General features: G+C 54.6%; 1 protein-coding gene across 5 annotated transcripts in view; it reads left to right on the top strand.

Annotated features, from left to right (window-relative positions):
- LOC137428964 (uncharacterized) overlaps positions 1–5,921 on the top strand; it is a 70,211-nt gene extending 64,290 nt beyond the window's left edge. For 4 of the 5 annotated variants that reach the window (XM_068118892.2, XM_068118888.2, XM_068118891.2 and 1 more), the window contains one exon: positions 5,590–5,921. In XM_068118892.2, the coding sequence (XP_067974993.2) occupies positions 5,590–5,676 (87 nt within the window). In that variant the 3' untranslated portion in view covers positions 5,677–5,921. The remainder of the gene's footprint in view (positions 1–5,589) is intronic. The other variant, XM_068118893.2, reaches the window with a different exon arrangement.
- The last annotated feature ends 20,040 nt before the right edge of the window (positions 5,922–25,961 follow it).

The raw sequence follows: 25,961 nt of genomic DNA on the forward strand, positions 1-25,961 counted from the left end.
ATGCGCCAGGTGATTGAAGAAGCTTGGGGGTCGAGATGGACCCGGGTGTTCGTGAGAGGCCGTTGGTGAAGTGTGCGACAGGTCTGGTGTGCGAAAAAGGAGGTGTGCGAGAAAGTCCGACTCTGGGGTGTGTGAGGAAAAAGTGCGTGCCAAGGAGTGAGGGTGCTGTCGAGAGTGAGTCGGTCGTAGCGCGTGTGCGAGGGAGCACATGGAAGCGCGTGGTTGAGATGTATTGAGATGAGAGATGAGAGACATATTGAGATGTTACGGAGGGTGTAAAGGGAGAATGCACGCCTGTGGTGAGTGTTACAGAGGATGTAACGGGAGAGGGTGTGCGAGAAAGATGTGTGACGGACAGGTGCATGGGGAAAGAGTGCGCTGTCAAAAGTAAGGAAGAGTGTACACCTGTGGTGAGTGTTACAGAGTGTGTAACGGGAGAGTGTGCGCGAGAAAGGTGTGTAACGGACGGGTGCATGAGGAAAGAGTGCGCTGTCGAGAGTAAGGGTGAGTGCGCTGTCAAGAGTGGAGGTGAGAGTAGTGAGAGTGACAAGGAGCGTGAGTTGGTTGTGACAGGTGAGCGAGGATGTACACCTGGAATGGAAGGATGCACACCTGGAATGGTAGAGCGTGAGTGGGAATGCATGCTGGAATTGGTAGTGAGGCACGTGGTTGGGTGTGCGATTGAGAGCACACCTGTGATTGTCACAGAGGAGGTGACCGAGGAGGGGGCGCGAAGAGGTGTGTTGGTGAGGTGTGCGACCAACGAATGTGTGCCAGAGTGTTCGGTGGTCAGGTGTGTGACCAAGGCTGGGAGTGGAATGAGTGTACCTGGGTGTGTTAGAGAAGGTACGACGAGGAGCATGGAAACGGCTGGAGGTATGAGCAAGAAAGGGGTAGCGTATGCATGTAAGCATGCAGGTGAAGCATCGACGGTAACCGGGTTAGAGGTTAGAACGACTTATAGCCGACTCGGGCCCTCGGTGCGCGTCGGGCAGCTTCGCGTGCCGCGAGGACCAGCGGGGATCCGAACCACGGCGGTTTCGAAAGAACCGCCGTACGCGATCCACGCTGTGCCTCGCTTGGAACGGCCGCGTCCGGGCTCCACTCGGCGGAGCGGGCAGCCCGATAGGAAGGGTCGTCATGGCGACCACTTTTTGTTGAGATGTGCCGGCAGGTCGAGATCGGGACAGTGGATGGCTCCACGCCGGGGTGGTGCGTGGGATCTCGGCCCGGGTAAGCCCCCGTCCCTGCACCGAGTGTCGGACGCGTCCAGCCGCTGGCACAACACAACCCGCATTCATGGCTTGGCTGTACGAAGCCGAGCTTTAGAAGTAAATTGGCGCACCGAGAGGCATTAGTGAGTAGACTGTGTGATGAGGTTAGTGTTTTGGACCCAAAATTATAAAAAAACAAAATTTGATGATTGGCAAAGGATTGGCAGTAATGATTGGCAGATGATGAGTAGTGATTGGCAAATTTTTGATTTGTTGAAATTTGATGTGCAAAATTGGTAGTGGGAGATGCCCGATGTGGTGGGATGGCAACTCTGTCATCCCTCACAAAGTGGGGCAAATGCGCTATAGTTTATGGGGTTGATGGCAGTGAAAACTAGCCCGGGTGGGTTAGGATATTGTTAGGGATCTAGCAAAGATGACATTAGGTAACGTTAAGGTTTAGATAGTGACTGATACCTGTAGTGGGGACGCAGGTAGATTAGTATGGATGATAATGACGTGGGAGCGCAATAGTTTAAAGGGACGACTGGGAAGCGCAAGTTTCAGAGGGGAGTAGTTAGATGAGATGATGCTGTGTGAGAACTGGACAGGTGTGTGGAGCAGTGGATGAGTAGTGAGTGTTGTGGATCAGCGCGAATGCGCTTGGGGAGAGAAGGGTGCAGGTGGCACCAGGTGTGAGAGCACAGGTGTGCAAGTACAGGTGTGTGGAATACATGGAGCAGGGAATGAATGGTGTGGAGAGAGTTGGAGTAAGTGGTACGGAGTGGTGTGCATGGTGCGAAGGTGTGGATGGGGGAAGAGTGGACCCCTTTCACGAGTACCCGGGGCGGGTAGTGTAAGTGTTAGGTAGAGGGTATAGGTAAATTGTGGTTGGATATTGGCATTTGTGGTGCGGTTGCAGAATGGTATTGTGGATGGGTGCATTAGTGTTGTGGAAATGGCTGGGCGTGTAGCCTGTTAGTGTGTGTAGTTGGTTGGGCACTCCACCACTGTGAGGATGTCGGCCAGGTGAGGCCGCAGGTGGGCTCTGGGAGCCGTTAGTGTCAGTGGGGCCCGAGGATCCGGAGGACGGACCCGGGTAGCCCAGTGCCGGAGAGGGCACCGAGTGGGGAGAGCGCCAGTGGGCCTTCCCCAGGTAGTTAGGTTAGGGTAAGGAGCAGGTAAGCTCGGAGGCAACTGCAGTGGTGGAGGTGTGCAGGTGGGTAGACCTGCTGGGAGAGCTACACGTCGCAGCCCAGAAATTGTGCGAGGCACCGGGAGATGAATCGGGGGAGTGAGACCCCAAATTGAGAAGCACCACAGTTTGGTCAATGGGAATTGGTTTTTAGAACCCATAGTGTAAGTTGGCCAATGGATTGGCAGGGAAAGACCCCGGGTAATGTAAAGTTGTTAAAGTCATTTAGGAAATAGTTAGGATTGATGAACCTGTCGCACCATACGCAGCCACTTACCTGAGGTGATGATGATGACTCCACACCTGTGTTTTCTTTGTTCTGTGTTGCAGGAAATGAGAATTGCTGTGTGGATTTGTGAGACGCATCACGACGTGGATAAGACATTGGGGTGATTCCATCTCTCCCTCCCTAGGAGGGACTGATGATGAATTGGTGATGGCAAATTTTGATGAGAGTTGGAAATGGCAAATTTGATTGGTTAGGAGGGAGAGAAGACCAATTTGGTTTATGGGAGGAACGGGGAAGACAGTAGGGACGTTTGTTGATTTGTAAAGTAGATGTTTATGGGTAGTGTTGTGTTTTGTGGATACAGTAAGGGGTAAGGGAGGGGCAATGTAGGTTACCTGGTGGGGGGGGGGGGGGGGTACGGTAGGAACGTACCTGTCTCACCTGGTTCCCATGTGCCCCCAGTGTGCATCACCTTGTATTGCGTGCACTTTTGCGCCCTTACCACCTTACTCACTTGTCTTCTTCTTTTGTCTCCCACCTCCGAGGATCTGGCTTTGGGGCAGAGAGAGAGGAGAGAGAGGTGCTGGCTCCGCAGTTGTGGGCCTGTACTTTCGCTGCTTGCTGCCTGGATCGATACACCATATGGACCGCAATTTTTGTGGCCACCCACCATGGACCGCAGTTCTTTTGCGGGCAAGCACCACCCGTGGATGGACCTCTGGGTCAACGTGGCACCTATGCCATAGAGATGAACCACTATAGTTGGCCCCCTGACGGCCACAATTTAGAAATGGACGCGGTTGGCGCCTTTCTTTATTTTTAAGGAAGCAAGAAGGCCAAGTACACCACATGAAGGCAAGACCAGCGGCAGAACATCGGCCGGCTGCGACACCACCGGTGACTATGAACACTTTATTGGTGCACCGGATGGTGCTGACTGTACATGATGGGGTGGTGCTTTTGGTGCTTGGATGGGGTGCTCTGCACATTATTAAAGGCCGTAAGGCCACAGAGCACTCGTGGGTTGGTGTATCGATGCTGGCATGCGTGCTCTCTCTCTATGCATAACATCTGCATGTGTTCCTCCAAAAACAGGTCCTGGATCGTAGTGTAAATATCAGTGTAGTCTTGTATAAATGATGCTCCCTACCGGCTGTATGTTTAGTTTGAGGATTCTTTCCGCAATTCGGTTATCCTGTGGGTGTGTTTCTGTGAGGAGAAGGGTGCAACGTCACAGGGGGACATATTTACTCATTTGTGAACATCTGTAAAACTGTCGCACTCAGGGTTGAGTTAATAGTAGAGGGAACTACATCTGAGTGCCACACTAACGTAGGTAAAAATTTATCGGGTCGGGACGCCCCGAGGTAGAGAAGGGTGCAATGTTGCGGATATGGGATTTGGCCTCCATCCATATCCGCTTGTAAATATTCCCCTATTTCCCCAATACTCCCCAACTATCCCCAATCCCCCATTCCCTAGTCCCAATATCTGTAAACAACACTCTGTAGCCCCGACCTTCCCCTTTTTCCCCCATTAAATGTCGTACCCAGGTTCACCGCATCTCACGTAGACAACTATAGGACATCTTGCTAGTTATTCTTAGTCTATGTCAGTTAAGGACTCGTTTCCATTAATTCTGACTTCGTTGCACCAGAATGTGATTGTATGGCACCATTAGTAAGTTTAGGACCTCCCAATACCTCCCCGCATCTCTTCCTCATGGAACAACAACACCAACAACAACAACAACAACAGCGGCGGCGGCGCGGGGAGTGTGCGTCCTCACTCCGGCTTGGTTAGCCGCCATTGAACATGTGCTCCGACGGGGTTACCACGCAGGGGCTCACTGTCAGCTCCTCGTCAAGGGCGGAGCCCGGTAACCCCCCGCACCCAATAAGAAGCGGCTGACCGATTCCATCTGGGGCGGAGCTAACGAGCCGAGGGCGTGTCACTCCCCGCTGGACATGCGCAGGAAGAGGGAGGTGACGTCAGATGCGCCTCAGCTACGGAGAAGAAAGGACGCCACCTCCTAGCGCTGAGAAATACCTCCCGGCATCTCGGGACCGGACCGGGTCGATTCTGCCCCTGAGCCAAGGTGCACCTTGAGCTATCGACTGCCTGCCCTTCCTTGCCATCAATCCCTGTGTGAGTCAGTCTTGTCCCGTTTGTCTGTGGTCTGTCGGGAATTAGATAAGACTGTGTCTAAGTGCCCATCTTGCTGTGCTTTACCTCTTGCCGTGTAATCTAACCGTTCTGCATAACCAATATTATATCCTCCTCCGGAGGTCTTGAGAACTGTACCCCTTGTGTCGTTGCCTTAATCCCAGCCGTTGTGTCCTTTCCTTCATTGATCTAGCGTAGCGCGATTCGGCCAACGTTCGAGTGTAATCGGGTAAACTGTGCGAACACGGCGGCCATTCCGCTCGGCCTATCATAACATCTAAGTCGTGTCCGTAACAATATTTTGTAATGCCTGTCAGCCAATTGTGCAATAACTATTTGGTGTATACAGATGATCCATACCTCACCAGAAAGGTCTTGGATCAGGGAATAACAATGACATATTTTGTTTGCGGGGGGGAGGGGTGGGGGAGGAGGTGGAAGAAGTATAAGAGTGTGGGTGTGTGGGATGGGCGGCAATAACCGCTTGTACCAAAATAAAACTTGGAAAGTGAAAAGTAGCAGGGTTGGGAAAAAGAGAGGGAGAGTCTTGTTCCATCAGTCCAATTGGAGATAATTTGTAGAGAGGAGATAATACGCCATCCGTGTCATCCGACTGGTTCAATGATCTGGGGGTCGAGTATCGACCTCGGAGTCCTGTGTTTGCTGTGCCTTCCAAGATGGCATGACTTATCCTACTGAACACCCCGTCAGCCATCTCAACCTCTGTTCACATTGTGACTTGATACGAACTTTTGAATATGCACTTTTGTTCCTCTTCCCTGCAGGACACAGATGTGTTTGTGTTGAAAAGAAGTGTTGAAAGTGACATCACTCATCTGGAACACCAAGAAGACAACCAACTGATCGTTTAAAATGGAATACAATGCAAAAGGAAGGGAAAATCCATGGGAAGGAGATGGCCAAAATTAGTACATTGGCCACTGATCGGTTGGATTCTGTAATATTTTATTATTTTTCATATAAACTTGTGGATATTTTTGGGAAAGTTGTATTTTTCGATTATTTAGTTTGGCTGCATTGTATATGCTCACTTTGATATTATTATACAGTCTCATTATAAGGAACATTTGTTGTAATAAATCTTGCCAGAAGAGTACTTTTTGTGGACAATCTTGTTTTGATGAATGAGTCTCGGTGGGATGATGTGAAATGTTAGGGTTAGCTGTTGAGCCCTCACGTTGAAATTAAATACAACTTATGAACAGTTTGTTCATCATTATTCTCGCCAAATGGGAACTACAGATTAAACTTTATAAGGGCAATGTACAAATGCCCATACAGTATGACATCAAACTATTTCAACATACGCTAAAGCATAACGGTAACAAAATCACTCTAAACTAGAACGGCACTCGGTAGAGCACATACCTCCACCAGGCTGAACAGTTTATGGGTTCTATCCCACTGATAGCCTGGATCTGGATTTGGACAGGAACCAAAATCTAATCAGCTTGTTCTTGTCACCAAACCAACTCGTCCACCAAGTTTGTGTCCCAAACCCATCTCTCTCTGTTCCCATCTTACCCAGTCGAACCCAACTGCTCCTGGACTCTGTGTCCTTCTCTCTTGAAAAGGTGGAGAAGTTTTTGTCAAACCTCGACTCTGATTCTGCAACTGGACCAGACGGCATCAGCCCACGGGTCCTAAAATCCTGCTCTGCCGCTCTTTCACACCCTCTCTGTTCTCTTCACCCTCTCTTTTGCTCAAGGTCATCTGCCTTCAGCTTCGTATTCAGCCAACATTACCGCTGAACACAAAAAGGTGCAAAAACAGATCCTTGCAACTACAGACCAATCAGCCTGCTCCCAATTATCAGCAAAGTCATGGAATCCATCATTGCTTCGGATATCAAATCCTTCCTCTTCTCCAATGTCTTAATCTCTGATCATCAATTTGGATTCAGACCAGGTCACTCTACTCTGGACATGCTGCTTCTGCTGTCTCAACAATGGATAGAGGTCCTCAATGTCAAACAGGAAATTAGAGCCGTCTCCCGTGACATATCACGTGCCTTCGATACGGTCTGGCATCCCGCTCTGCTCACCAAACTCCTATGGTATCCATGGAAATCTCCACGCATGGCTTGCAGACTTCCTCTCTGGTTGTAGTCAACGTGTGGCCCTGAATGGATTTCTCTCATCTCCCCTTCCTGTTCAGGCTGGAGATCCCCATGGCAGTGTTCTGGGCCCTGTGCTTTTTTTAACCTTTATCAATGATCTCTCCGACTCTGTAAAATCCTCTCTATCTCTTTGCTGATGACTCCACTCTCTGCCACTCCATTCCTCTTCCCTCAGATCGGCAGTCTGCAGCCTCCTCACTCTCTGAAGACCTGGACAAAATCACAGACTGGTCAAACAAGTGGAACATGTCTTTCAATCCTGACAAATCTCACACTCTTACTATGTCTCTCCGAAAAGACCGACTGGACAACCCTCCCATCTACTTTCTCAACAATCCTCTCCAATAAGTTCTGTCGCTCAAGCTTTTGGGTCTCACTATCTGCCAGGATCTTTCCTGGGAAAACCACATTTCCAAGCTGGCCTCCAAAGCCAGTCACCGACTGGGCATCCTCCGTTGTGCGAAGTCCTTCCTTGGCACACCTGAGCTCCTCACCACATACAAGGCTTTCATCCGCAGCTCAATGGAATACTGTTCTCCCCTATGGGCCCGTGCTCCTGCCTCACACCTAGCTCGGCTTCACGCTGTTGAAACCAAAGCTTTCAGAATCATTGGAATCTTCCGCGATCAAGCTATCTCCGAGGGCCTTTCACTCACTCACCGCAGGCAGGTCGGTGGTCTTTCTGTCTTCTACCGACTCCTCTCCGGCCTTGCTCCCCCAGCTCTCTCTCTCTGTGCTTTGTCCCCCAAATATTCCCACAGGTCGCACAAGATCTGCCAGCAACCCTCTTATGGTTAAACTGCCGAAATATAGGCTCTCTGCTCACCTTCACTCCTTCATTCCTCTTTTCTCTCGCCTCTGGAACAAACTCCCTCACTCCCTTCAATCCCACTCCTCCCTCCAGGTCTTTGAAACAGCTGTTCACCACCAACTCTTATCTTCCCTAAATCCAAAACCTTGATCTTTTCTACCCCTGCTAATTCACCCCAGATCCACTTTTTTTGAAATTTCAACTTCTTTCCTGAAAGTCCTTGCAGTGTCCATATGTTTTATTCCCCCCCCCCGCCCCCATTCCCATGCCCCCCCCCCCCAAAGCCCTCTCCCTCCCACAGATCTCTCGATGTCCCTGCTCTCAAATGGTGTGTTTGTGTCCTTGCCCCTCTCTTCCCATCTTGTCTACCGCTCCCCTTATTATATGATGTATGTGTCGGTTTGTCTTTCTGTGTGATTAATGTTAGCTCTTTCAGGAGCCTCGATCTTGTATCCAAAAAAAAAAAAAAAAGTTTAGTCATAACTCGTCCACAACTTTTTAGCCGCGTCGTAAGACGCTGGTCATAGAGTGCCCTCTGCTGTTCTTCTTCTTCTTGTTCTTGCAGAGAAGACAAAACCTCAAAGCTCCACCCATTCTGGGAACCATAGCTCCACCCATTGTGGGAGAGGCTTCATATAAACAAATATCCACCATTTTATTAACTCGCATAGCTTTGAGGCCTGTTTTGTAGGCCCGTGGTGTCTTGTAGAGAGGCGTTGCTCTCTCACACAGTTTTTGTTCAAATCAAATTCGATATATCATTTCATTTTTCACAGTCGCTAACATAGTTTTAGACTCGGTTGAAAAAAAACGGGAAGAAAATCCGATGAAAGTTGCCCTTTATAGAACGAAATGAATTCTCAAAGGCCTGTAACTTCAAGTCCATTGAGATTTTTTTTTTTTAATCGCGGCATGGTCAGTCATACACCGCCCAAAATAACAGACAGGAAAATGCCGAGATATATTAAAAATTCGTCCATTTGATGACAATCGTCACGATGAAATATTTAATTTATACGTCGCCACAATAATGTGGAGAGAGGAGCATAGCTTCGTTCACGTGGCGCCACATACGGGAAATTGCCGAGATATTTTTTTTTTAAATCGCGGCATGGTCAGTCATACACCGCCTGAAATAACAGACGGGAAAATGCCGAGATATATTAAAAATTCGTCGCCACACACGGGAAATTGCCGAGATATATTTTCACTTTGCACAAAAATAACATCAAGTAATCGAATCAATAGGAATGTCCTGTGCCTATAACATCGACGTTATAGGCACAGCTGCATCTAGGCATTGTGTAACATCGACGCGGCTTTTGACTTTTGTTTTAGTTAAAACTTTTTGTACTTGTTACCTTCGCAAAAGCGGAAGGTTATGTTTTGATCGCTGTGTATTTATTTGTATTAAAGCGCGGCGTTACGCGCGCTGCTTGTGAGCAAGGAGGAAGCGGACAAGCGGTAACATATAAACGTCTTTATTGTAAGACTACACTGTAACACTGTACTCCTCCGGGCTGGTCGCCCGGGGTATATCATGAGGCCACGCCTACCCCTCGGGCGTGGCCACCGCCCACTTGGTGCGTGGAATGATGTCACCACGCCAGTGGGCTTTTGTGTCCGCCACACGCGCCCCCCCAGAATTCCCGCGCACCTGGAGGGCCAGTTTGCGGGGCAGACGAATGACCCGGCCGAAGCGCCCCCTGGCGATCGGCGGCGTCCGGGGTGCAGGGATGCCAGGTGGGATGCCCCTGGCTGCTCCTGGGATGGGTGCAGGACCGGGGGGCGGCGTGGCGGCGGGGCTGGGCGGTGCCGGGGGTCCGCCCGCAGGAGGGCGGCCCCGACGTGGGGGTCGGGCCACTGGCGGTGGATGGTCCACATCGAGGTGGGCCGGCTTGAGGCGGTCTACCGAAACGCGGTCAGGAGTACCGCGGATGTCCAGGGTGAAGTGCTTCGCCCCGGTCTCCAGCACGCGGAAAGGCCCGTCGTACGGGGGCCGCAGTGGTGTCCGATGGGCATCGTGGCGGACGAAGACGTACTCCGCCGTGCGAAGCTCCGGGGCGACGTGCGTCGGTGGGTGCCCGTGGCATGCCGTTGGCACCGGGGCGAACCTCTGGGCGGTCTCTTGCAGAGCGGAGCGCTGCTGTGCCGCGGACCATGGTGCCGTGGAGTCGGGGAGGAACTCGCCCGGCACCCGCAGCGGTTGCCCGAAGACCAACTCCACCGCGGATGCGCGCAGGTCCTCCTTGGGCGCCGTCCGGAGGCCCAGCAGGACCCAGGGGAGCCTGTCGACCCAGCCGCCGTCGCGGAGGGTGGCCCGGAGCGCGGCCTTCAATGAGCGGTGAAATCGCTCACACAGGCCGTTAGCCTGGGGGTGGTAGGCCGTGGTTCGGTGCAGCCGGACCCCGAGCCCCTGCGCAACCGCCCCCCAGAGCTCCGAGGTGAACTGGGGGCCGCGGTCGGATGAGATGTCTGAGGGGGCGCCGAACCGGGCGACCCAGGTGGCGATGAAAGCCTGCGCGACATCGGCCGCCGTTGTGGACGCCAACGGCACGGCCTCCGGCCACCGGGTGGTGCGGTCCACCATGGTGAGGACGTGGGTGAAACCCCGCGAGGGGGGCAGAGGTCCCACCAGGTCCACGTGGACGTGGTTAAACCGGCGTTCCGGCACCGTGAACGGGGCCAACGGGGCCTGGGTGTGCCGGTGCACCTTGGCGCGCTGGCACGCGAGGCATGTCCTGGCCCAGCCGCGGACGGCCTTCCGGAGGCCATGCCAGACGAACTTGTCGGCGATCAGCCTTTGGGAGGCCCTCGCGCCCGGGTGGGACAGGCCGTGGATGGCGTCAAACACCTGGCGCTGCCAGCCCGCGGGCACAATGGGGCGGGGACGCCCGAGGGAGACGTCGCACAAGAGGGCCGCGCCCGCGCCGTCGAACGGCACCTCGGTGACGCGGAGGCCCGTGATGGCGGTCCGCAAGGCCTGGACGTCGGGGTCAGCGGCCTGGTCCGCTGCCATCCGGGCATAGTCGATGCCGAGGTGGACTGCGTGGGCGACGGCCCGGGAAAGGCAATCCGCCACCGGGTTGTCCTTCCCCGCGACGTGCTGGATGTCCGTCGTGTACTCGGACACGGCCGAGAGGTGACGCTGCTGCCGGGCCGACCACGGCTCGGTGACCTTGCCCATCGCGAAGATCAGCGGCTTGTGGTCGACGAAGGCAGTGAACGCCCGGCCCTCGAGCAGATGGCGGAAGTGCCTGACCGCCAAGTGAAGTCCGAGCAACTCGCGGTCGAAGGTACTGTAACGGCGTTCGGGCGGGCGAAGCTGCCGGCTAAAGAACGCCAGCGGTTGCCAAGCTCCACGCACCCATTGCTCGTGCACCGCGCCCACCGCGTAGTCCGAGGCATCGGTGGTGAGGGCGATCGGTGCATCGGGCGCCGGGTGCGCGAGCATGGTGGCGTTAGCCAAGGCGAGCTTCGCGCCCGTGAACGCCGTGTCCATCTGCTCGGTCCAGGTAACGTCGCCTTTGCCCGGCTTACCTCGGAGAGCTTCGTGCAGGGGCGCAGGAGCTGGGCGATACGGGGCAGGAACCGATGGTAAAAGTTCACCATGCCCAGGAACTCCTGCAGCCCTCTGATCGTGCGGGGGCGCGGAAACCCCTTCACCGCCTCCACCTTGGCCGGCAGGGGGACGGCTCCGTGCCTGGTGACACGGTGCCCCAGAAAATCGATTGTGGCGGCGCCGAACCGGCACTTTGCGGGGTTCACAATCAGGCCATGCTGGCCCAGGCGTTCGAAGAGCGTGCGGAGGTGGCGTAGGTGCTCTTCGCGGGACGCGCTGGCGACGAGGATATCGTCCAGGTAGACGTAGACAAAATCCAAGTCGCGCAGGACGCTGTCCATCAGTCGCTGGAACGCCTGAGCCGCATTCTTCAGACCGAAGGGCATGCGCAGGAACTCGAAGAGTCCGAATGGCGTGATGACCGCCGTCTTCGGGACGTCCTCCGGCCTGACGGGGACCTGATGGTAGCCGCGTATGAGGTCCACCTTCGAGAAGAAGGACCTGCCCACCAAACGGGCGGAAAAGTCCTGAATGTGGGGGACGGGGTAGCGGTCGGGAGTCGTGGCGTCATTGAGACGGCGATAGTCCCCGCACGGTCGCCATCCCCCGCCGGGCTTCGGCACGATGTGCAGCGGCGACGCCCAAGCGCTCTCTGAGCGCCGAACGATGCCGAGTCGCTCCAGCGTAGCGAACTCCGCTTTTGCCACCGCCAGCTTCGTCGGCTCGAGGCGGCGTGCCCGGGCGTAGACCGGTGGCCCGACGGTGGGGATGTGATGGGCCACCCCGTGCTTGACGGCCCCCGCCGAGAAGGTGGGCCGCGTGAGGGCCGGGAAGCCGGCGAGGAGGCGGGTGAATGCGTCCGCTGCCGGAAGCGTACAGACCAACGTGGCCGGAACCGAATCGTTCGGCAAGCCGCTTGGCAAGCCGCTCGTTGAGCTGGGCAACGCACATGCGAGCGAGCTGAACGTCTCGGCCTGGACAAGCCGTCTGCGCTTGACGTCGACCAGGAGCCCATTAGCGCACAGGAAGTCCGCGCCAAGCAGTGCCATGGGCACGTCGGCCTTGACGAACGTCCATCGGAAAACCTGCCCTCCAAACCGCAGAGAGAGGCAGCGTTTTCCGTACGTACGGATGGGCGTCCCGTTCGCGGCAAGCAGCGCGGGGCCCCCACCCGCGGCGTGCTTGTCTGACGTGCCGGCGGGAATGACACTCACCTGTGCTCCCGTGTCGCACAGGTAACGGCGCCCGGAGAAGGTGTCCGTTATGAACAGCAGGCTGCTCGAACGGCCGGCGCTCATCGCCACAATTGAGCGCCGGCCCGGGCGTTTCCCGACCCGTTGAAGGAGCACGGCGGATGACACCGCCGAGCTTCGTGGCCGAACTTGGCGTGGAACCAGCACCAGGTGGTGGAGCTGGAGGAGCGCGGCTGGCTCCGCCAGGCCGGTGGAGTCGACGGGTTTCCCCGCGGTGGCGGTTTTCGCCGCGGCGGTGGGCGGGGCGTGGCGGCGTTCACGAGGTGCGTATCAGCATGCTGCTGAAACTCAGCGTGCTGTAGAAGATGATGCTGTGGAACAGCAGCGTCGAAGGCCGTGACGGCCACGCCAACGCTCGCCCGCGTGTCCGAAGCGGCGAAGTACTTGTCCGCCTCGGCCGCCAATGCTCGGGGTTCCGTTAGCCCGGTCCCGGCCAACGCGAGGCGAACCTGCGCTGGAAGTTGGCGACGGAAAAGCGCCCGGAATAGCGAACCGGGGGCTTCGTCGCCCAACAGTGACAGCATATGGTCCATTCGGACCGACGGGCGCGTCTCACCGAGCTCGGGGAGATCCAGGAGGCGATCGGCCCGTGCGTCGTCCGTGAGGCTGAACGTGGCTAGGAGTAGCCGCTTGAGTGCCTCGTACTTGTGGCCGTCCGGTGGGTGGCGAAGGACGGACACAACTCGAGCGGCCGTGCCGGGCCCGAGGGAGGCGACGACGTGGCAGTAGCGCGTGTCATCGCCGGTGAGGTGCCGAAGCTGAAATTGGGCTTCGGCCTGGACGAACCAGACTTCGGCCTGAGCCTCCCAAAATTCCGGAAGTTTGACGAAGGCGGCCATGGCGATGGCGTCGCGTGTGGAAGGATCGCTCCGGCAGATCCAACGTCGAGGGTCACCAGTAAAGCGCGGCGTTACGCGCGCTGCTTGTGAGCAAGGAGGAAGCGGACAAGCGGTAACATATAAACGTCTTTATTGTAAGACTACACTGTAACACTGTACTCCTCCGGGCTGGTCGCCCGGGGTATATCATGAGGCCACGCCTACCCCTCGGGCGTGGCCACCGCCCACTTGGTGCGTGGAATGATGTCACCACGCCAGTGGGCTTTTGTGTCCGCCACAGTATGTCTGTGTGTGTGTGTGTATGTTATTCGCATAACTCAAAAAGTATTCAACCGAATTGCATGAAATTTGGTGGGATGATTGGTTATTATACGGGACACATTTGATTAGATTTTGGGAGCAATCGGGTCAAAGGTCAAGGTCAAGGTCACGAAAAGGTCAAAATCGTATTTTTGTTGTTCTGTTCCCTACACTCCCATGCCAAGTACAGAACAGTAGCTGCGGCGAAGGTATGCGCTCTACCGAGTGCCCGTTCTAGTTTTAAATATCATGTATATCGCGTTTCACCTGATTTCTCGATGGTGAAGAATCACTTAAAAATTAAATAATTCTCGTATCCATATTCAGATCTTCACCAAAATCGAATCGATTTGTCCTGGTCACACACCCAACCTGTCCACCAAGTTTTGTCCAAATCCGTCCATAACCTTTTGTGTTATCGTGCTGTATGTATCTGTTTAATCCTTATCACTCAATGGTAAAGTATCACTTAACCCTTTGTGGAAGGGATTATTTTTTATAAAAATACCCCGGTGCGGGATTAATTTGGCATTACGGGAATGCAACCACGTGCAGTACTGACGATCTATTTATAGGTATAGTCGATGACGTGTAGTAACGTCATCAATACACTAAACTTTTTCGCGGGTTGCGGCACTGGACGTCATCCGTACTCAAAGGGTTAAGAATGAAATAATTCTCGTATCCGAATCAATATTCAGATCTTCACCAAAATTGAATCGATTCTTCCTTGTCACACCCACAACCTGCCCACCAAGTGTCGTCCAAATCGGTCCATAACTTTGTGAGATATCCTGCTATATGTCGGTTTTGGCCCAATCTCCCAATGGTGAAGAATAACTAATCTAATCATTTCCTCCTTGTCACATAAACTACCTCTCTGCCAAATTTCGTTTAAATCCGTCCACAACTTTTTGAGATACCGTGTTCACAGACAGGCAACATAACCTCCTTCCACCTTCGGTGGCGGAAGTAAATATGAAGCAGGAAATTAAACTGTGAAAATCAAAACGATTCCACCAACGAGATACTAGAGAGTTCATTGAATATCTTTCCCTGTGCAGTGTTCAAGTGCATGATTCAATTGAAAAAAAAAAAATGTAAGAGGTCGTATAAAAATATATTCCGGAAGTTTAGCACTGTTGCTACAGTGTCTTATACGCCACCTTATTTATCATGTCCAAGTACTGCTCGACGGCCTCTGTGTCTTATACACCACCTTATTTATCATGTCCAAGTACTGCTAGATGGACAACAGTGTCTTATACGCCACCTTATTTATCATGTCCAGGTACTGCTAGACGGACAACAGTGTCTTATACGCCACCTTATTTATCATGCTCAAGTACTGCTAGATGGACAACAGTGTCTTATACGCCACCTTATTTATCATGTCCAGGTACTGCTAGATGGACAACAGTGTCTTATACGCCACCTTATTTATCATGCCCAAGTACTGCTAGATGGACAACAGTGTCTTATACGCCACCTTATTTATCATGTCCAGGTACTGCTAGACGGACAACAGTGTCTTATACGCCACCTTATTTATCATGCCCAAGTACTGCTAGATGGACAACAGTGTCTTATACGCCACCTTATTTATCATGTCCAGGTACTGCTAGACGGACAACAGTGTCTTATACGCCACCTTATTTATCATGTCCAGGTACTGCTAGACGGACAACAGTGTCTTATACGCCACCTTATTTATCATGTCCAAGTACTGCTAGACGGACAACAGTGTCTTATACGCCACCTTATTTATCATGCCCAAGTACTGCTAGACGGACAACAGTGTCTTATACGCCACCTTATTTATCATGCCCAAGTACTGCTAGACGGACAACAGTGTCTTATACACCACCTTATTTATCATGTCCAGGTACTGCTCGACGGCCTCAGTGTCTTATACACCACCTTATTTATCATGTCCAAGTACTGCTAGATGGACAACAGTGTCTTATACACCACCTTATTTATCATGTCCAAGTACTGCTGGACGGACAACAGTGTCTTATACACCACCTTATTTATCATGTCCAAGTACTGCTAGACGGACAATAGTGTCTTATACGCCACTGTAGCGGTTCCCGCTGAATGTACACAATCGCCTTGCACCTGCCAGGACGCGGCCAGGGCGCGATCGCCATGCCGGGCTCGTCCGGACGGGCCCAGACGTGCCTCTCCTGGGCATGCCCGGACTCGCTGTTCCCAGGCACGCCCGAACCTCCCGGGCACGCCCGGTCTCGTCTTTCCCGGGCATGCCCGCTCTCGCCTTTCCAGGGCTCGCCCAGAGCGCCCGGGCACGCCCAGCCTCGACTTGCCAGGCCGCGTCCAGGACGCCCGGGCATGTCCAGACTCGCCTTTCCAGGGCTCGCCCAGAGCGTCCGGGCATGCCCGCTCTCGCCTTTCCAGGGCTCGCCCAGAGCGCTCGGGCACGCCCAGCCTCGACTTGCCAGGCCGCGTCCAGGACGCCCGGGCATGTCCAGACTCGCCTTTCCAGGACTCGCCCATGACACCCGGGCATGCCCGGTCTCGGTTTTCCCGGGCAAACGCCCGGGCATAAATGTGTATATATATTGCTGCCCGATAAACGGGCTTGTCAGAATACCTGAGCTGTTTTGTTTCAATAAAGCAACTCGGACGAATTCCGTCTTTGGTCGCGTCAATTCTTTCGACTCGCGTTGGAGCACAGCTCCTTCACTGGTGACCTACCGACATGGACACGGCAGTGACTCTTAAACTGCCTACCTTCTGGGAGGCTCACGCGGCTGTTTGGTTCGCCCAGGCGGACTCCCACTTCGCCCTGCGAGGCATCACCGCGAACGACACCCGCTTCCACGTCGTGGCAGCGCTCGGTTCCGCCACCGCGGCCCGTGCCCTGAGCCTCCTCGAGCACCCGCCGGCTGCCGACAAGTATGACGCGCTGAAGACGCTCCTCCTCGACGCTTTCACCCTCTCACCGGCGGCACGCGCACGGCGCCTGCTCGACCTGCCCGAGCTCGGCGACATGCGCCCGTCCGAGCGCATGGCCTATATGCTCTCGTTGCTCGGTGAGCACTCTCCGGATTTTCTGTTCCGCGAGCTGTTCCTTCGCCAGCTGCCTCACCCGGTACGCCTCGCCCTGGCTGGCACGTCGATCACCGATCCCCGCGCCCTCGCCAGGGAAGCCGATAAGATCTCCTCGGCGGGCCAACACATCGGCGCGGCTACCTGGAGCCTGCCGCCGTCCGAGACGACGCCCGAGCGCCCTGCGCGGTTGGAGGCTGAACTGCCGGTGCAACTGGCGGCCGCGCCGACCGCTTCCGACACGATGGCCGGGGCCTCCACCTGACCAGGCGTGGTGTTATTACCACGCCAGGTTCGGACACAAGGCTCGGACGTGCCGACCCCCGTGCACTTTCGGCAAGTCGGGAAACGGCCGGGCCGGCGTTCATTCCCAGCCATGAGCGCTGGCCACTCGGGCAACTTGCTTTTTATTCGGGACAAAGCGTCCGGGCGGCGTTTCCTTTGTGACACCGGCGCCCAACTGAGCGTCATACCCACCTCCGAGCAGGACAGGCGGGACGCCGTTTGCGGCCCCTCTTTGGTCGCTGCTAATGGCTCGGCCATATGCACTTTCGGCCCGCGCAACGTCACCCTCTGCTTCGGCAGCCAGCGCTTTCAGTGGACCTTTGTGACCGCCTGCGTCCCCATGGCTTTGCTGGGCGCCGACTTCCTCTGCGCGCACGGGCTGCTGGTCGACGTCAAACGTCGTCGCCTTGTCAACGCCGAGACCTTCAGCTCCCTGGCGTGCACGATGAGCAGCTCCGCGCCGACCGAACTGGTGTGCGCCCTCCCGACGGCGAACGAGTTCGCTCGCCTGCTCGCGGAATTCCCGGCCCTCACGCGGCCGACGTTTTCGGCCGTCGCAGTGCGGCATGGGATCGAGCACCACATACCCACTACGGACCCGCCGGTCTACGCCAGGGCCCGCCGCCTCGACCCGGCCAAGCTCGCCGTGGCAAAGGCCGAGTTCGACGCGTTGGAGCACCTCGGCATCGTGCTGCGCTCCAATAGCGCGTGGGCCTCACCACTGCACATGGTGCCAAAGCCGGGGGGCGGATGGCGCCCGTGTGGTGACTACCGCCGCCTCAACGACGCTACCACCCCCGACAGGTACCCGATCCCGCACGTCCAGGACTTTTCCGCCCGTTTGGCGGGACGGGTCATATTTTCCAAAATTGACCTGATACGGGGATACCACCAGGTACCTGTCCGGGCGGCCGACGTCCCGAAGACGGCCGTCATCACGCCGTTCGGCCTGTTCGAATTTTTGAGGATGCCGTTTGGCCTCAAGAACGCGGCCCAGGTGTTCCAGCGCTTAATGGACGGCGTGCGGCACGACCTGCCATTTCTTTTCGTCTATCTGGACGACATCCTCGTCGCCAGCACGTCCCGCGCCGAGCACCTCCTCCACCTCCGAACACTGTTCGGTCGCCTCAGCGAGCACGGCTTAATTGTCAACCCGGCCAAATGCCACTTCGGCACGACGACCGTTGACCTTTTGGGCCACCACATCACCAAGACCGGGGCCGTGCCGCTGCCGACCAAGGTCGAGGCCATCACCACGTTCCCGCGTCCCCGTTCCATCAAGGCCCTACAAGAGTTCCTCGGCATGGTGAATTTTTATCACCGATTCGTGCCACGCGCTGCTCAGCTCATGCGGCCCCTTTACGAGGCACTCCGGGGCAAGCCGGCCAAGCATGACATCGTTTGGTCCGCGGCCATGGATGCGGCCTTCGCGAGCGCAAAATGGGCCCTCGCCGACGCAACGCTGCTGGCTCACCCGGTGCTCAACGCGCCCATCGCCCTCACTACGGACGCCTCCAACTACGCGGTGGGCGCCGTCCATGAACAATGGGTGGACGGGGTTTGGCAGCCACTCGCTTTTTTCAGCCGGCAGCTCCGGCCGAACGAGTTAAAATACAGCACGTTCGACCGCGAGCTGCTCGGTCTATTCCTGGCCGTTCGCCATTTCCGATACCTCCTGGAGGGCCGCCCGTTCACGGCTTTCGTCGACCACAAGCCGTTGGTCTACGCAATGGCCAAAGTCACGGAGCCGTGGTCAGCCCGCCAGCAGCGCCACCTCTCCGCCGTGTCGGAATTCACCACGGACATCCGGCATGTCGCCGGCAAAGACAACGCCGTGGCCGACTGTCTTTCTCGGGCCAGCGCGAACGCGGTCCACCTCGGCGTGGACTTCGCGCTCATGGCGGCCGACCAGACCACCGACACCTCGGTGCAGGCCCTCCGGTATATGGGTATATGGGTATATGGAGGGATGAGCAGGTGGGATCACAGGGCACAGCGAGCAGGTCCACTCCGGGCGGGAAGCGAGGAGCCGGCAGCTCCTTGTATTCGGCTTTACAGCGCACGCCGGCAGCTCCTTGTATTCGGCTTTACAGCGCACGCTGGCAGCTCCTTGTATTCGGCTTTACAGCGCATGCCGGCAGGGTCACTCGCTGGTTGAAACGGGGCTGGACTCCTCTGCCGTATCTCTCGTGTAGCTTGTCCCAGCGATCGTCGCACCCTTCTGTCCAAACCTTCAGCGCGGGTCTGACACTCCCTCTTCGGTTTCGGTGCCGCCCTCCCCCCCCCCCCCCCCCCGTGCTCTGTTTCCTTATTTGGGCATGGGGCTGAACAGCCCCGCCCTTCGTGGCGCGCCCTGGGCTTGCCTCTCCCGGGCGACCCCGCCCCTCCTGTTCAAACAGAGCACGGAGCACATATTCACTTTAGCAGCGAAATGAGAGGGCGTGCACCCCACGCTTGTGAACTGCTTTACCCGCAGATGGAGAGTTTGGCTGGGAAATGGAAGTATTGAAGGGGAGCTATTCTTAATTGATGTTTCTGTGCAATGGAGTATTATTCTAATGGAAGACAAGGCCTTATTCTAAAACACATAATAAGATATAAGCTACTGAACAAGGGTTTTATCGGGTCCTTCAATGTGGTGTTTCATGGAATTAACTACCGAGACACCCTTTTTACCTTTACACAACTCTGGAGGCAGGAGGGGCCATATCCAACCAATGTTACACAACAATTTACCACCACAATACACACAATCAAAAAAAATGCAATCCTCATATCCGCAACACTGCACCCTCCTCCTCTTAGGCACGGCCCGGGCCTATAACTTTAATTTAGTGTGACACGTAGGTGTAGTTCCCTCTACTTTTAACCTGACCCTGAGTGCGACAGTTTTAAAACATAAATAGATGTGTCCCGCTGCTCCATTGCACCCTGCCTAACAGACTCACGCCCACAGTTAACCGAATTGCGGAATGGTCTTCAAACTACACACTGACGGTGGGGAGCATTATTTACAATTGACGCGACTTTATTTACAAAACGCAACCCAGGACCTGTGATTGTTCTTTCTGGGGGGGGGGAGACAGTGTGCTCTGCATCAATGCACCATGAAAGCACCCAAAACGCACCAAAACACCCTCAAGCACCCATCGGTGCAGTCACCATAGTTCATCAATAAAAATAAATCAACAACCCCTAATCCTGCAGGTGGTCTCTTGCTCTTCGGCTCCCTCTGCTGGCTATCTACTTTCTTCCAGATGTTGTCATTTTCTTTGCTGGCGGCCTATTTGTATTACAATAAAATGCACCCAACGTGTCCCTTTTATTTATTTATGGCCCACCAGGCCGACTACTGTGGTTCACCTGTGGGGCATCGGTGCCCTGTGGCCAAGGTCCGCCAGCAAGATTTCGGGCCCTTATGGCCGGTTCCAGCAGAGGGGCCACGCCCCAACCCATGGGGTCCATAAGTGGTGCTCGGCCACAGACATGTGGTCCATAATGTGGTGCATCGATGCAGACAGCTGGTTCTGGGAGTTCCGGGCGCACAATGGCCGACTCACGCACGCTCCCCTCGGCGCCCAGTGGCGCTCAGGTCATGTGGGAGACAAAAGGGGGACAAGACAGATGAGCGAGGGGTAAGGTCACAAGGGTACACATCAATAAGGCAATGCAGGGCGAAATGCGTACGGAGAGCGAAGTGAGAAAGCTCGTCCCTACCGTACGTCACCCCCCCCTGTCACCTACACTACCCTTGCCCTTACCCCATATGTACAAAATCTACACATTACAAATTCGTCACTACTGTCACGTCTTCCCCATATTTCTTCTATTCCAAATTCGTTCCCACAATCCCTCTACTTCAAAATTTGCCATCATCAATTCATCATCAATCCTCATAAGGAAGGAGAGATGGAACACAAAGCACAATGTCACACCCACGTCATGATGCGTCTCACAATCCAAAACATTTGCACGTAAAAATAATTAAACATGGCATGGTGTGGAGGTACGTCATCTCAGGTGAGTGCATGTAGATGGTGCGAGGAGACTTCAATCCTAACTATCCTCTAAATGACTTTAACACACTTTACACTACCCGGGGTCTCTCCCTGCCAATCCATTGGCCAACTTACACTATGGGTTCTAAAAACCAATTCCCATTGACCAAACTGTGGTGCTTCTCAATTTGGGGTCTCACTCCCCCGATTCATCTCCCGGTGCCCTTGCACAATTTCTGGGCTGAGACGTGTAGCTCTCCCAGCAGGTCTACCCACCTGCACACCTCCACCACTGTAGTTGCCACCCGAGCTTACCTGCTCCTTACCCTAACCGAACTAACTGGGGAAGGCCCCTCCTGGCTCTGTCACCCCTTGGTGCCCTCTGGCACTGGGCTACCCGGGTCCGTCCTCCGGATCCTCGGGCCCCATCCACAACAACTCTACCGGCTCCCAGAGCCCAGCTGCGGCCTCACCTGGCCGACATCCTCACAGTGGTGGAGTGCCCAAACCAACTACACACACTAACAGGCTACACGCCCAGCCATTTCCACAACACTAATGCACCCATCCAAATACCATTCTCTCACCCGCACCACAGATGCCAATATCCAACCACAATTTACCTGTACCCTCTACCTAACCGTTACACTACCCGCCCCGGGTATTCGTGATGGGGGTCCATCCTTCCCCCATTCACACCTTCGCACCATCCACTCCACTCCATAGTTTCCATCATACTCACTCCACTACCATCCATTCCAATACTCCATATACTCCACACTACCATTTATTCCATACACCTGTTGGTGCACACCTGTGCACTCAACCTGGTGCCACCTGCACCCTCCTTCCTTCCTGGACCAGTTGGTCAACACAACACACATCACCATTACTCACTCAAACACTGCTCCATACACCTGTTCAGTTGCACACCTGTGCAATCACACCTGTTCCTTACACACTTTTCACAATACACTTCTGAATACACCTCCAACACTCACACGGCATCATCTAAACTACCTGTTGCCCTGCTAACTTAGTGCTCCCCGTCTTCCCTTTAAACTAAGCACATACCACGTCATTATCATCCACACTAACCTACCTGCGTCCCCACTACAGGTAGCTGTCACTCCCTAACCTTAACGTTACCTACTGTCAATCTCTCGAGATCCCTACACACGATATATCCTAACCCACCCGGGCTAGTTTTCACTGCCATCAACCCCATAAACCTAGTGCTCCTTTGCCCCCCGATGTGAGGGATGGTGGATTGGCCATCCCATCACATGGGCATCTCTCACTATAAATTTTGCTCGTCCAAATCCAACCAATCAAAAATTCTCCAATTACCACCAATTCTACTCACTATTCTAAATTTCGGTTCAAAACACTATCAGTATCATCATCATCATCACAGTCCGCTATATCCTAGCCTCGGTGCGTCATGACATCATTAAACTCGGCTTCGTAAAGCCGAGCAATGAATTTGGGTGGTTTGGTCGCCTGCAGGTTGAATCCGTCCGGCTTTCGGTTCAAGGGAGGTGGTTTGGTCGGGCCGAGATTCCACGCACCATCTCGGCGCAGTACCTTGCGGTCCCGGGCCCGATGGCTCAATCTCCCCCGGTCGGAACCCCGTCCCCACGAGGGGGCACCGTGCCGCTTCCTCCCACTCGCCCTTGAACCGGACCGGTCGCCTCGCCCGCCAAGGCCCGGACTCGACCGTGCAGGGCGAGGCTAAGCCCGAATCGGCAACGACGCTTCGAAGAGAAACGACGCAGCTTCGATCCGCGCCGGGCCCTGCATCCAACAAAGCACACCGCGCCCCGAGTGCTCGCATCGGCTATCCGTCGCCCTAACCGCTAACCCGGTTACCGTCGATGCTTCACCGGCATGCTCACACGCATACGCTACCCCTTTCACCCTCACCAAACCCGGCGTTCCAACGCCGTCCGTACATTCCACCAACGCACTCCCTGTTACAAACCACACCTCTCGCGCACACTCGCCGTTCGCACACTCCCTTAACACACCTCGTGCACCGTCTTGCGCACTCTCCCTCGGTACGTACTCCGTACCACTCACCATGGGCGTGCACTCTTGCATCCACCCACTAACGCGCTCAGATGGGCTCTCCCACTCTCGCGCTACTACCAACTCAGGTGTGCTTTCTCGCACACCTTCGCCGTTCATCCCATGCGTGCATCCTCGCACCCGCTCCACCACCAACTCACTCCTCATGTCACACTCCGTACACCCCGACGTGCATTCTCGCTCGCACTCGGTTTCACTCCCACACTTTATAACACACCCACTCGCCGACGCACACTGTTTCCTCACACGCGTGCCATTTTCACTCACACGGGACCCTTCACCAACGCCCGGGTGCCATATCGATCCCAATCGCGTGAAAATTCTTTTGTCGCCGAACATCCTTTTACAAAATCTACCCGCACAATATACAGCACGACTCACCTGGGGGATTCCCTTCTCCACGCGCACCTGCAAACTCTTTATTTGGTTAGTGCGTACACCATCATGATTTGAGCAGGGACTTTGTACATATTCCATTTCTCCCTGCAATTCCCGGGCTACCTCCGTCATCTCTTCAATTTTAATTCCCAGCACTGCTTTTTCTTTATTCACCTCGACGACCGCTGGCTTTAATAAAACGCCCTCCTCTACCTCAGCGGTCGCCGGCTTTTCCAAACCCCGGGTCGCGATTTCTACCCCTGTCATTGTACCCGTGCTTTTCTCAACTTCGTTCAACCGGCGCTTCTCGACCCGCGTTACCTCCTCGTGCACCCCTGGGACCTGCTCGCCCAACCTGCGGTCAATGTCTTCCTGTATTCTTTTTGCCGTGGCGTTCATTTGCTCCTGAAATCCAACCGGGTTGTACCTTGCTTCGTGCCTCACTTTTCCCATGTCTATCCCCTGGGTAGCCATCATTGCATCAAATCCCTTACTGTCACCCATCAGAGAGGCACCGAAATGCATCATCAAAATGCCCCAGTCCATTGGCACTGCGGGTCCGGCTACCGCGCGCTCGTGCGAGGCGCCTTTTTGCGCGCCTGAAACCTCGTGCGCGAGAGCGCCATTTTGTGCACCTGATACCCCCTCAACCACACCTTCTTTACTCTCCTCCACCCTTTCCTCCACATACATTTCCCCGAGGTCCTGGGTCGATTCTACCCCGTCTATCTCTCCCACCGACATCCCGTCGCCTTGACCAGCCATGGCGCGATTTCAAAATTCAGGTTTTGCTTTAAAACAACACAAATTTCCAGCAGCTCCAAATTTTGACCAAATTTTTTTCTAGATGTTTTTAAAAATTTGGTTCGGGCCTCGAATCTCACTCCCCGACACCAATTGTTACGCCAATAGTACAATTGGTGTTCCAAAATTTGGGCTAAATAAATTTAGTCCCAGGTCCGAATCCGACATTCCTGACACCAATTGTTACGGTACGCGGTTAAGGATGGTATGTTTGCCGAGCGGAGGCTCCGCGACCGAACAGTTGTTCCCCGACTAAACCCGATTCACCCAAACGTTGGCCGTATCGCGCCACAGATATTCAATGGGGAAAAGACTAAGACGACGAATGCAAAGAGGAAGAAGAAGACGTACAGAAGAGTAACGGGGTTTATTATTATTTACACGCACATAAGCAAAAAGAGCAGTCACGGGTATTTACAGCGGACATGAAAAAGCAGGTAACACAGTGCAAATTACTAGCTTATACTGACTTCGTTTACTACCCAGGACAGCACGAACAGAACAAACTCACGTACGCAAATTGATGGAAGGGTAGGAATCGTTTGGAGGGATGAGCAGGTGGGATCACAGGGCACAGCGAGCAGGTCCACTCCGGGCGGGAAGCGAGGAGCTGGCAGCTCCTTGTATTCGGCTTTACAGCGCACGCCGGCAGCTCCTTGTATTCGGCTTTACAGCGCACGCCGGCAGCTCCTTGTATTCGGCTTTACAGCGCACGCCGGCAGCTCCTTGTATTCGGCTTTACAGCGCACGCCGGCAGCTCCTTGTATTCGGCTTTACAGCGCACGCCGGCAGGGTCACTCGCTGGTTGAAACGGGGCTGGACTCCTCTGCCGTATCTCTCGTGTAGCTTGTCCCAGCGATCGTCGCACCCTTCTGTCCAAACCTTCAGCGCGGGTCTGACACGCCCTCTTCGGTTTCGGTCCCGCCCTCCCCCCCCCCCCCCCCCCCCCCGTGCTCTGTTTCCTTATTTGGGCATGGGGCTGAACAGCCCCGCCCTTCGTGGCGCGCCCTGGGCTTGCCTCTCCCGGGCGACCCCGCCCCTCCTGTTCAAACAGAGCACGGAGCACATATTCACTACAGCAGCGAAATGAGAGGGCGTGCACCCCACGCTTGTGAACTGCTTTACCCGCAGATGGAGAGTTTGGCTGGGAAATGGAAGTATTGAAGGGGAGCTATTCTTTATTGATTCGGTGCAATGGAGTATTATTCTAATGGAAGACAAGGCCTTATTCTAAAACACATAATAAGATATAAGCTACTGAACAAGGGTTTTATCGGGTCCTTCAATGTGGTGTTTCATGGAATTAACTACCGAGACGCCCTTTTTACCTTTACACAACTCTGGAGGCAGGAGGGGCCATATCCAACCAATGTTACACAACAATTTACCACCACAATACACACAATCAAAAAAAATGCAATCCTCATATCCGCAACAATATATTGCTGCCCGATAAACGGGCTTGTCAGAATACCTGAGCTGTTTTGTTTCAATAAAGCAACTCGAACGAGTTCCGTCTTTGGTCGCGTCAATTCTTTCGACTCGCGTTGGAGCGCAGTTCCTTCACCACCTTATTTATCATGTCCAAGTACTGCTAGACAGACAACAGTGTCTTATACACCAC

The sequence above is a fragment of the Myxine glutinosa genome, chromosome 6, assembly GCF_964187855.1.
Source record: "Myxine glutinosa chromosome 6, kmMyxGlut1.1, whole genome shotgun sequence".
In the NCBI taxonomy this organism is placed as follows: domain Eukaryota; kingdom Metazoa; phylum Chordata; class Myxini; order Myxiniformes; family Myxinidae; genus Myxine; species Myxine glutinosa.